The 13,111-nt window shown below is 47.1% G+C and overlaps 1 protein-coding gene across 2 annotated transcripts in view; it reads left to right on the forward strand.

The window, feature by feature from the left end:
- The first annotated feature begins 11,338 nt into the window (after window positions 1–11,338).
- IL13RA1 (interleukin 13 receptor subunit alpha 1) overlaps window positions 11,339–13,111 on the forward strand; it is a 67,210-nt gene continuing 65,437 nt past the window's right edge. For both annotated transcript variants that reach the window (XM_082445570.1, XM_082445571.1), the window contains exon 1: window positions 11,339–11,565. In XM_082445570.1, coding sequence (XP_082301696.1) covers window positions 11,487–11,565 — 79 coding nt within the window. In that variant the 5' untranslated portion in view covers window positions 11,339–11,486. The remainder of the gene's footprint in view (window positions 11,566–13,111) is intronic.

Here is a 13,111-nt window from a genome sequence, read left to right on the forward strand (position 1 = left end):
AACAAAGAAAATCCAAAGTTGGCAGAAGGAAAGAAATCATAAAGATCAGAGCAGAAATAAATGAAATAGAAATGAAGAAAACAATAGCAAAGATCAATAAAATGAAAAGCTGGTTCTTTGAGAAGATAAACAAACCTGATAAACCCTTAGCCAGACTCATCAAGAAAGAAAGGGAGAGGATGCAAATCAATAAAATTAGAAATGAAAAAGGAGAAATCATAACTGACACTGCAGTAATACAAAGGATTATAAGAGACTCCTACAAACAACTTTATGCCAATAAAATGGACAACCATGAAGAAATGGACAAATTCTTGGAAAGGTACAATTTTCCAAGACAGAACCAGGAAGAATTAGAAAATATAAACAGACCTATCACAAGCAATGAAATTGAAACCATAATTAAAAATCTTCCAACAAACAAAAGTCCAGGACCAGATGGCTTCACAGGCAAATTCTATCAAATATTTAGAGAAGAGCTAACACCAATCCTTCTCAAACTCTTCCAAAAACTTGCAGAGGGAAAAACACTCCCAAATTCATTCTATGAAGCCACCATCACCCTGATACCAAACCAGAAAAAGATATCACAAAAAAAATATTGTAGACCAATATCACTGATGAACATAGATGCAAAAATCGTGAACAAAATACTAGCAAGCAGAATCCAACAGCATATTAAAAGGATCATACACCATGATCAAGTGGGATTTATCCCAGGGACACAAGGATTCTTCAATATATGCAAATCAATCAATGTGATACACCACATTAACAAATTAAGGAATAAAACCATATGATCATCTCAATAGATGCAGAAAAAGCTTTTGACAAAATTCAACACCGATTTATGATAAAAACTCTCCAGAAAATGGGCATAGAGGGAACCTACCTCAACATAATAAAGGCCATATATGACAAACCCACAGCAAGCATCATACTCAATGGTGAAAATCTGAAATCATTTCTACTAAGATCAGGAACAAGACAAGGATGTCCACTCTCGCCACTCTTTTATTTTATTTTATTTTATTTTTATTTTTATTTTTTTAAATTTTTGGCTGTGTTTGGTCTTTGCTGCTGCATGTGGGCTTTTCTCTAGTTGCGGCGGGCGGGGGCTACTCTTCATTGCGGTGCGCAGGCTTCTCATTGGATGGCTTCTCTTGTTGCAGAGCATGGACTCTAGGCGTGCAGGCTTCAGTAGTTGTGGCACTCAGGCTCAGTAGTTGTGGCTCACGGGCTTAATTGCTCTGCAGCATGTGGGATCTTCCCGGAGCAGGGCCCAAACCCGTGTCCCCTGCATTGGCAGGCTGATTCTTAACCACTGCACCACCAGGGAAGTCCATCGCCACTCTTATTCAACATAGTTTTGGAAGTCCTAGCCACAGCAATCAGAGAAGAAAAAGAAATAAAAGGAATACAAATTGGAAAAGAAGAAATAAAACTGTCACTCTTTGCAGATGACATGATACTATACATAGAAAATCCTAAAGATGCCACCAGAAAACTATTAGAACTAATCAAAGAATTTGGTAAGGTTGCAGGATACAAAATTAATGCACAGAAATCTCTGGCATTCGTATACACCAACAACGAAAAATCAGAAAGAGAAATTAAGGAAGCACTCCCAGTTACCACTGCAACAAAAGGAATAAAATACCTAGGAATAAACCTACCTAAGGAAACAAAAGACCTGTATGCAGAAAACTATAAGACACTGATGAAAGAAATTAAAGATGATACAAATGGATGGAGAGATATACCATGTTCTTGGATTGGAAGAATCAATATTGTGAAAATGACTATACTACCCAAAGCAATCTACAGATTCAATTCAATCCCTATCAAACTACCAATGGCATTCTTTACAGAATTAGAACAAAAAATTTTACAGTTTGTATGGAAACACAAAAGACCCCGAATAGCCAAAGCAATCTTGAGAAAGAAAAATGGAGCTGGAGGAATCAGGCTCCCCGACTTCAAACTATACCACAAAGCTACAGTAATCAAGACAGTATGATACTGGCACAAAAACAGAAATATAGATCAGTGGAACAGGATAGAAAGCCCAGAGATAAAACCACACACATATGGGTACCTAATTTATGACAAAGGAGGCAAGAACATACAGTGGAGAAAAGACAGCCTCTTCAATAAGTGGTGCTGGGAAAACTGGGCAGCTACATGTAAAAGAATGAAATTAGAACACTAGGTAACACCATACAAAAAAATAAACTCCAAATGGATTAAAGATTTAAATATAAGACCAGACACTATAAAATTCTTAGAGGACAACATAGGAAAAACACTCTTTGACATAAACCACAGCAAGATCTTTTTGGGCCCACCTCCTAGAGTAATGGAAATAAAAACATAAACAAATGGGACTTAAAAGCTTTTGCACAGCAAAGGAAACCGTAAACAAGACAAAAAGACAACCCTTCGAAACGGGATAAAAATTTGCAAATGAAACAACAGACAAAGGATTAATCTCCAAGATATACAAACAGATCATGGAGCTCACTATCAAAAAAAACAAACAGTCCAGTTAAAAAATGGGCGGAAGACCAAAATAGACACTTCACCAAGGAAGACATGCAGATGTCCAAGAGGCACATGAAAAGATGCTCAACATCACTAAGTATTAGAGAAATGCAAATCAAAACTACAATGAGGTATCACCTCACGCTGGTCAGAATGGCCATTATCAAAAAATCTACAAACAGCAAATGCTGGGGAGGGTGTGGAGAAAAGGGAACCCTCCTGCCCTGTTGGTGGGAATGTAAATTGATACAACCACTATGGAAAACAGCATGGAGGTTCCTTAAAAAACTAAAAATAGAACTACCATCTGACCCAGCAATCCCACTACTGGGCATATACCCTGAGAAAACCATAAGTCAAAAAGAGACATGGGGGCTTCCCTGGTGGCTCAGTGGTTAAGAATCCACCTGCCAATGCAGGGGACATGGGTTCGATCCTTGGTCCAGGAAGATCCCACATGCCGCGGAGCAACTAAGCCCGTGTGCCACAACTACTGAGCCTGCGCACCTAGAGCCTATGCTCCTCAACAAGAGAAGCCACTGCAATGAGAAGCCCACGCACCACATCGAAGAGTAGCCCCTGCTCGCCGCAACTAGAGAAAGCCCACGCACAGCAATGAGGACCCAACTCAGCCAAAAATAAATAAATAAATAAATTTATTAAAAAAAAAAAAGGGAGACATGTACCGCAATGTTCATCACAGCACTATTTACAATAGCCAGGACATGGAAACGACCTAAGTGTCCATTGACAGATGAATGGATAAAGAAGATGTGGCACATATATACAATGGAATATTAGTCAGCCATAAAAAGAAACGAAATTGAGTTATTTGTAGGGAGGTGGATGGACCTAGAGTCTGTCATACAGAGTGAAGTAAGTCAGAAAGAGAAAAACAAATACCGTATGCTAATGCATGTATATGGAATCTAAAAAAAAATGGTACTGATGAACCTAGTTGCAAGGCAGGAATAAAGAGGTAGATATAGAGAATGGACTTGAGGACATGGGGTGGGAGGGCAAAGCTGGGGCCAAGTGAGAGTAGCATCGACATATATACACTACCGAATATAAAGCAGCTGGCTGGTGGGAAGCAGCAGCATAGCACAGGGAGATCAGCTCGTTGCTTTGTGACCACCTAGAGGGGTGGGATAGGGAGGGTGGGAGGGAGGCTCAAGAGGGAGGGGATATGGGGACGTGTATGCATATGGCTGATTTTCTTTGTTGTGCAACAGAAACTAACACAGTATTGTGAAGCAATTATACTCCAATAAAGATCTATTTAAAAAAAAAAGACAATGATTGCCTATCGATAGAAAAGAAACAAATTTGCACTGTATGTTGTTTCCAAGAGCACATCTAAAACACAATAGCAGGGACAGGAAAGTAAGGATGCGGGGAATACGTACCAGGCACATACTACTGACCACAAGAAAGCTTATGAAGTTATACTAATATTAGTCAAATAGACCCTGAGGCCAAAAGCACTCATAGATTAATGAAAGTTACTTCATAATGATTAATGACTTGGTTTACTGTGAAGCTATAACAGTTTGTTCCTCAAACACTCATGAAACACAAAAATGAACTATACATTGTATCATAAAGCAAACCTCATCAAATCCGCAAGGCTTGGTACCATCCTGGGAAGTGAGGATGCAGAGAAGTGAAGTTCCGGCCTTTGCCTCCGTGGCTGAGAAGTGGGGAGGATGGCCCAGAATGCACACAGCCATGGCCCAGCTCCAGGAATGCTACCCACTACGTGGTCGTGGTCGTGCTGCAGTCATCCTGCTCTAAGCAGCCCAGTCAGAAAGGGCAATCCAGGTGAAGGGCTGTGGGCCAGATAGGCAAAGTGACCTCTGGGGATGTGCAAATTCGAGCATTGATTCCATAGCGGAGGCACCAGGCACCGTAGATTGAGGCAAGAGGGACCGGAGGGTTCTCTGTTCAAATGTAAATAGTAACTACCCTACACATTCAAGACAAACAATGGAGACTTTTCAGGACAAAAAGATGCAGGCAGCTAACATGCAAGTGATGCATTTGAATCTTTAAACTGAAGCGTCCTGAGTGGTGAGGCACTAGCACAGATGGGACTGTTGAAGGCTGCGCTTGGCAGTGTGCAAAGATTGGTCCTGCCTGGGCCAGGGAAGGGGCCAGGACCTAAATAGGGTCTTACATCCAGGGTGGAGAGGGTACGGTGAGAAGGTTGCAGGAATCCTGGCTGAGACGCTGGGGTAGTGGCCTCAATGACAGCACCCCAACCTGAGGCCAAAGGAGGAGCCCCGGATTCCCGACGAGGCACAGAGGCCCTTCCTCCGAAGTGTCGGAAAGCAGGACGGGGCCAGCTCCGTAGAGGGAGTGTTTGCGGTCTGAAGGGAGTGAGGCCACGGAGTCCCTGAAAGGGATATTGAATGCTCTCAAGGGGAGAGAGAGAGAGAGTAGGGGTGCCAGGCCCCAGGGGTATGCTCTTTGCAACACAGCGCCCCAATTTGTTTGGCCCAGGGAAGAATTGGCCTCACAGCCCCAGGGGTCTGATGGTGGAGCCCACAGTTTGCCTAGAGGCTGACCCTGTCCCTGACTGCCAAGCCTCAAATAGTCTTTCCCTAGCCTTCTTCCCTCTGGGCAAGAATTAAGGAAGTCTTGATGATTCCTCTTAGACAACCAGATCTCCTAAACACTTTTATTATGTATGCCACCACCTTGCTGGTAAAAGGCTCCTTATTACTTCTGAGATCTAGCCTCAAGCTGACTGCTGTTCGCTTATGCGCTCTCTGTCCCTACCTCCCCCTCCCTCTCCCTCCCTCCCTTTCCCCCAACCCCTTTCCCTAAGTTCTGATCATCCTTCAAGGTCTAGTTCAACTCCCATCTACTCCAAGAAGCCTTCAAAAGCAATTCCAACCATACTGGTCTGTCTCGCCTTTCTCTGAAACCTGTACCACAGAAGAGCATTTTTGCCATTTATGTTTGTTTGTTCCATTTCCTCTAATTGTTTTATATACCTTTCCATACTTACGCTGGAAGTTTCCCAAGGGCAACAGCAAGAACTGTTGCCTTTTTTGGTTGGTTGGTTGGTTGGTTGCTTGGTATCCCTCATAGCACCTATCAAAGTGTAGCTTATTCATTCGTTCAAACATATTTATTGAGTATGTACTATGGGTCACGTACAGTTCTGAGTGCTGGGGATACAGCTGGGGGAAAAAAATCAGAAAAAATTCCCTGCCCTCCTGAAGCTTACATTCGAGTGTTAGAGAGACAGAGTGACCCAGGAAGGGAGATAGGGAGTGTTGATGGGGTTTGCAATTTTCGATGACGCGGCCAGAGCAGGCCTCAATGAGCTATCTGAATGAAGTAAGGGAGTGGGGCAAGTAGCAGCGGAAATAGGCAGGGCAAAGGCCCTGAGGCAGGAGTGCGCTTGGCCTGTGTGAGGAACGGCCAGACAGTCCTGTCACAGGCCTCTTGTGCAAACAGCACTTCCTTGAGTGCACCCTGTGAAACTTCTAGAAGAAAACCACTTGCTGAAGAGCAAAAACCTTTAAGTCAATTAAATCCGGACTGATCATGTCACATTCATCTTCATGTTCTCTGTGGTGCCAGACGTTGTCTTCCCTACAGCCACCCCAAATAAACTTATAACCTAAGTCAGAGCAGTGTGCTTGCATGCTGTACACATGGCCTCCAATCAGATTGCTGGCCCTAAGCTCCTCCTAGGTGGAAATCCTGGAGTCACCCTGGACAGAGTCTCCGGCCTCCAGGAACGTAAATCCAGTGGCAGAAACTGACATGCACACAAACCTCTGTTTTATTTGCTATGGTAGAGGAATTTGTCGAGTGCTACGGGCACACATAGAGGAGGGAGTAAAGTATTTTGCATTTGGGGGTTAAAGAAGCTAAAAAAATAAGTGACATTTGAAGAATGGAAAAGCTTTCTGGGCAACAGAACAGCAAGAGGAAAGGTCTGTAGTGAGAATATACCAGAGGTGACAAACAAGTAGTAAGTAAGGGAAGTAGGCCAGGCCAGGGAGCTTAGGGCCTGTGCAGACAGGAGGCACGTGCCCTCTTGATGAGGTGGCAGCCCTGTTTAGCACCCTCTGACAGCTGGCACAGTGAAACACAGGCCCAGTGTTATCAGAACTTCTGGTTTCTTAAGAGAAGCTAAAGATCTGGGGTGTTATGCAAAATCGCCTGTTTATTTTTCTTCTTCATTTCTGGCATCTACATCTAAATAAATATAAACATGATGTGAACCAAACAAAATTGCCTGCGAGGGACATTCAGCCTGAAGGTGGCCAGCAGCTAGGAGGGCTGGAGCTCCCAGTGACTTGGGGAGCCTGGCTGGACGTAAAGCTGGAAAGAGCTTGGGGAATCGGACTCGAAGAAACAAGCCTGCAGGCCAAGGAGTTGGGACTGCTTCCTTTTGTGGCATTTGAGGGGAGGGGGTGTCACTGAAGAAGCTTAAGCTGCGAGTGAAATGGTCAGATTTTCACATTGGGAAGGTCTGTCTCCTGGAGGGTGGATTTGAAGACCATTGTGATCTATAAGGGCAAGACGATAAGGACCTGAACAGAACAGTGGAGGTGAGGTGGGGCAAAGAGTAGATCTGAGAAATGTTCTCCCATCTAAGTGACCTCATGGCTTATTGGTGGGGTGGGCAGACTATGTACACTAGATACAGGGAAGGGAGGTGTCAAGGATAAGTTTTAGCATTAATCTCTCACTGATTTTTGGTGGGCATGGGTAGGGATAAAGTACAAAAGATAACAAAGTACGCTAGCTCAGAATTTCTCAATTATTGTCATTTTGTGCCGGGGAAGTCTGTTCTGGGGGACCACCCTGTGCATTGTTGGATGTTTCACAGCATCCTTGGCCTCTACCCACTAGATCCCTCAAGTTGTGACCGCCAAAAATATCTCCAGACGTTGCTTCCACCGCAGAGGCAAAATCGCCCCTGTTTGGGAACCATTGCTCTAGTGTCAGGAGGGAAATTCCCTGTTTGCTACTTCCCTTTTTTCTTTGCATTGCAGTGGCGCTGAGGGTCTACTCTGGTTTCTCTTAGTAAAAGGTAGAAGACCTTTTGTGAGATTTTTGCTTAAGGAGCCAGAATTCTTGACTAAGCCCTTGGTCTGTGCTGGGGTCTGTGTCCTTTTTTAAAAAAATTTTATTTATTTTTGGCTGCATTGGGTCTTCATTGCTGTGCACGGGCGTTCTCTAGTTGCGGTGAGCGGGGGCTGCTCTTCATTGCGGTGCGCGGGCTTCTCACTGTGGTGGCTTCTCTTGTTGCAGAGCACGGGCTCTAGGCATGCGGGCTTCAGTAGTTGTGGCACAAGGGCTCAGGAGTTGTGGCTCACGGGCTTAGTTGCTCCGCGGCATGTGGGATCTTCCCAGACCAGGGCTTGAACCCGTGTCCCCTGCATTGGCAGGCGGATTCTTAACCACTGCACCATGAGGGAAGCCCGGGTCTGTGTCCTTTATGAACTCAGCAGGGGGCCTCTAGCTGGCTGGAAGGAGATCTGACTTTGGAAAGAGGGACATCATTCTCTCCCCCCAGATACTTTCTTGTTTGTGCCCCTTTCTAACTCCATTTACAGAAAAGAAGAAAGCCTTAGTGAGAAGGGTAAAGATCAAGAAAGCCAACAGGATGCACCAGTCAGCCCAGAACTCCAGCCACGACCAGCCAAAGTGAAAAGAACTGCAACTGGGAATCTCACACCCAAGTCATCAGGGCTCAATGGATTAAAGGTTACAGCTAAACTTGATGTTGACTCATCAGGACTTTGATTACACTAAGCCAAAATGAGAGCTCTTTGTTTATTGCAGTTCCTGGAAAGCCTTGCATTTGTCTTCATCTTCTTGCACGCGGGGGCAGTGGCCTAACTCAATCAAGATGTTCTTTGAGTAAAAGTACACAGAGATTACAAATAAAAGTTTGATGCTGAAGAAACAGCATTCCTAACCCTCGCCTAGCCCTACAAAAAAAATTCTTTTTTCAAATGTCGCATGACGTTTAGGGTCTAGAGGAAATGGAACTGACTCTAAGAGTCTTACCCATTACAGCAGGCCAGGACTGTCGAAGCCATGCCACCACGCTTGGTTTTTTTTCCTCACAATGCGCACACTTTCAGGGCCTTTTCTGAAGGTTAATGACAAGTCGTGACCCTTATTTTTCTAATTGTTTGCAGCCATTACTGTTCATTTCATTAAGGACTTGCTCAGTCTATGCCAGGCGGTGCCCATGATGGCACTCAGCCAGTTCCCAGGGGCTCCTGTTCCAACTGGAGACTTCTTAAAAGGCAGATGACATAATCATTTTGGAAACATTATTATAAACTTATTGTATAATGTTTATAGCAAATGTCAACAAGTGTATGTGTGTGGTGATGGGGAAGGGGAGGTCTTAGGTTAGAGAGTGGCTAGCCTATTTGTGGGGCGATTTAGAAATAATAGTAACTTCTCTCAGTTCTGCTGGTTTCGATAGTTTACACAGTGTTTTCATAAACATTATTTTGTTCAGTAATATACACAGGCAAGGATTCATTCTGAACTTTGGAGTGCAAGACTCAATATCTCAAAATTCAGCACGGGCAGGCCTGCCTTCTGGAAGCCTCTCCTGCCTCTGCCCTCCCATAGGTTGTCCCTTCTTTGAGTTCCTTGTTCTTGCCTTATGATCGCCCCTCACAGTGGCTGCAGCACTTTGTTGGCAGGGCCTGCTTTTAATGAGTGTCTACTGCAGTTTCTAGAAGGACAATAATATTTATTGAACTTGAGGGCCTTAATTCCAAGAGTGAGGCCTTTGTTTCGGATAGGTTAAACATCCCCAGGCTCTTTGAGTAGGGTCTAGACTAGGTGTATTATCTGCAATTTTATTGCTATATTTTTTGCAAAAGATTTCAGGTGTGTCCATTGGCTTAATTCAACCAAAATACACCCTAGTTAGTGGGTCTCATCATCCATCCAGACATGACACTTTTTTGGGGGGGATAGTGCCAGAATAATCCCCCCCCCAGTGGTGTACATGACCTAATCCCAGACAACTGTGAATATGTTTGTTACCTTATATGGCACAAGTGACGTTGCAGGTGTGATTAAATCAAGGATTTTTCAAAATTAATTTTTATTGCAGTATAGTTGATTTACAATGTTCTGTTAGTTTCAGGTGTACAGCAAAGTGAATCAGTTATACATATACATATATCCACTCTTTTTTAGATTCTTTTCCCATATAGGCCATTACAGAGTATTGAGTAGAGTTCCCTGTGCTATACAGTAGGTTCTTATTAGTTATTAATCAAGGATTTTGAGATAGGGAGATTATCATGGATTATCTGGTAGGTCCAAATCTATTTTTTTCCTTAAAAAAATTTTTTTTAAATTTATTTTTGGCTGCATCAGGTCTTAGTTGCGGCATGCGGGATCTTCGCCGCGCACGCGGGCTTCTCTCTAGTTGAGGCGCTTGAACTCAGTAGTTGTGGCACGCAGGCTTAGTTGCCCCGCGGGCATGTGGGATCTTAGTTCCCCGACCAGGGATCGAACTTGCGTCCCCTGCACTGGAAGGCAGACTCTTTACCACCGGACCACCGGGGAAATCCCGGGGAAATCCCCCACCCCCCAATTTTTAAAAAATTTGTACACAATTTAAAAAGGTTACACTCCGTTTACAGCTATTACAGAATATTGGCTATACTCCCCGTGTTGTGGAATACATCCTTAGAGCCTATCTACACCCAGTAGTTTGTACCTCCCACTCCCCCACCCCTTTATGGCCCCCCCAACCACTAGTTCCTTCTCTATATCTGGTAGGTCCAATCAAATCACAAGGGTTTTTATAAATGTAAAAGGAAGGCAGAAAGGTCAGAGTATGTGACGAGGGAAGCAGAGGTCTGAGTGGTACAGGAACGAGCCAAGGAATGTAGGCAGTCTCTAGAAGCTGGAAAAGGTAAGGAAATAGATTCTCCCTTAGAACCTCCGGAAGGAACGCAGCTCTGCCTACACCTAGATTTTAGCCCAGTGAGACTTCTGACTTCCAGAACTCTAATATAAGACAGCTGGGTTGTTTTAAGTCACTAAATTTGTGGTAATTTGTTACAGCAGGCACAGGAAACTAAAGGGTTCCCGTTTTCCTCCACCCTCAGCGTCATTAATCCTCATAGCCACCCACTTTCAACGTATTCAATGCGCATCCTTCCCGCTCACCTTCCGTCTCTCAATATATATCTATCAAAAAGAAAGATGAAGAAAGTTCTTGGTGAGCTTTGAAAAATCGAAGTACATAGTATGGCACTGTCCCTCATATTTATAATTTTTCTTTCTTTCTTTTTTTTCTTTGACTCAACATTATGTCTCACCAGCTTTCAAATATACCTTTCGTCCCGTTGACAAAGCACACTCCCGCCAAGTCCCCTCCTTGGTCTTCCAAGTCCTCCCTGTGAGGTCAGGCCTGGGTTTACTAACCCCCGAGTCAGAATTTAGGAAACAAGGGCTCAGAGGCCAACGACTGGAAGCTTCGTCTCCAGACTCCCAGGCCAAGGCTCCTTCCCCGAGCCCGCCCTGCCCCGGTGCCCGGCAGGGCACAGCCCGGGGCCTGTCCGAGGCTCCGCCAGGCTGCACAGTCGCACCGGGCCGGGCGGCGCGCGGGCCGCGCCGCAACACGGTCGGGGAAGTTCTGTCTGGCTCGGGATCGGACTCCGGGGGCGCGGTGGCGGCTCGGCGGCCGCGGGGCCAGGTGTCGCGCCGCGGAAGCCGCCGCGGGAGTCGCGGGCGCCGCGCCCCGCCCCTCTGCCCTCGCTGGCCGCCTGGGGTTACCTGCGGCCTGTGGGCTGGGCGGCCCTTCCGGTCTGCGCCGGCCCCCGGCCTCCAGGGCGGCGGAGCCGGGAAGTGGGAGAGGGAGCGAAGGAGGCGGAGACTGCCGCGGCTGCAGCCCGGCCGGGCTCCGAGCGAGGGACTGCATGGAGCGGCCGGCGCGGCTTTGCGGGCTGTGGGCGCTGCTGCTCTGCGCCGGCGGCGGCGGGGTGGCCGCGCCCGCGGGTGAGTGCGGCCCCCGGGGCCCGGGGCGGTGGGGGTCGCGGCCGAGAGGCCAGCAGGGGCGCTCCGGGGCCGCCGCGGCGGGGGTGGGCGCCGGGGGTGGGCGCCGGGGGCCGTCCCCACGACGCCCCGCGCCCGCGGCCGCCGCCGCCTCCCTCGCCCGGCTAGAGGTGGGGGAACCGGAGCGGCCGGGCTTTCCCGGATCCCGGGCGGCGGGGGCGGCGGCGGGGGCGGCGGCGGGGCCGGAGGACGACGACTTGTCGCCGCACTTCCCTCGGCCGTCGGGAAGCGGCGAGGAGCCTAGCGCCGGGGCCCAGGGCCGAAACGAGTCCGTGGCATCGGAGGGCAGCGGGGTCGGGAGCCGGAATGTCGCCGGTGCCCCCGGGAGGGGATGAGGGGGTGGGAGGCCGCGGGGACGGCGAGCGAGGTCCGGGCGAGGTGGGACGCGCCGGGGCTTCTTGCGCGGCCGGTCCAGCGAGGGGGTGGGAGTCGAAGGGAACCTCTAAAGCTCCTAGTCCCTGTAGGAAAAGGACGTGAGGGTCGCGGCCACCCCTGGCGTCCAAGAAATCCAGTGGGAATCCCGGAGCAGCATCCACGTGGATGCCTTTTTTTCCTTTTCCTTTATTAACCTTTATATTTTGGAATAATTTTCAATTGACAGAAAAGTTGCAAAGATAGTATAGAGAGTTCTCGTATACCCCTCACCCTGGTGCGGCAAGTTAAATTAATCAGCCAGAGTTACTGTGAAAAGTTGAGGGCTAATGAATTCCTCACGGCCAGCTTTTGCCATGAGTGGCCTTCTGGACATTTTTGGTGACGATAGTAGCTCCAAATTCTAGCCCCAAATTCGATAGGTTTTATTGTCACATTGACACAAACACCCACAATTTGTTTATTGCATTTTCAACCAGTGTGTTGTGCTTTGAAACCCAAGTTGAAATGTTGATTAGGAAACCTCGATGGCCTCTATTGATTCAGTCAACAAAACATATGCACAGTCTCCTCTGTGCCAGGCAGCGTTCTAGGGGCAGAGAGTGGAGCCGTGAGCAAAACAGGTCAAGTCCCTGTCCTTTGGAGTTTATATGCTGTTGGTAGTCAGAGGAAGGGGCCGGGGGGAGTAAAATATAAGGTATGTCAGATGGCGATAAGTACTATGGAGAAAAACAAAGCAGGGAAGGGGTTTGCCATTGTAAATAGGGTGGAGTAGGAAGACCTCCACTGAAAAGGTGGCATTTGAGTAGAGACTTGAGGGAGGTTTGAAGTTTGACAGTCAGTGATTCAAGTGCCTGCCTTGTTTAGTACTGAGCCAGGCTCTGTAGGTTGGCTTAGAACCTTAGAGTATACTGCGTAATCGTTGCCCCCAGTTCACTTGGGGGGATCTGATTCCCATAATCATATGGGGCAGCTGCAGTCCAGAGAAGGGAGGGGGTCACCCATCTCTTTAGTCTCCTGATTTTCACAGTGCTACTCTAACCCCCCCCTCCTACAGACTTCCTCCCCCCCACGCACCTGGAACAACAAACAGCTGGCCCTCTAGTAATACTGGCAA

This window comes from Balaenoptera physalus (assembly GCF_965194825.1).
Source record: "Balaenoptera physalus genome assembly, chromosome: X".
Taxonomy (NCBI): Eukaryota; Metazoa; Chordata; class Mammalia; order Artiodactyla; family Balaenopteridae; genus Balaenoptera; species Balaenoptera physalus.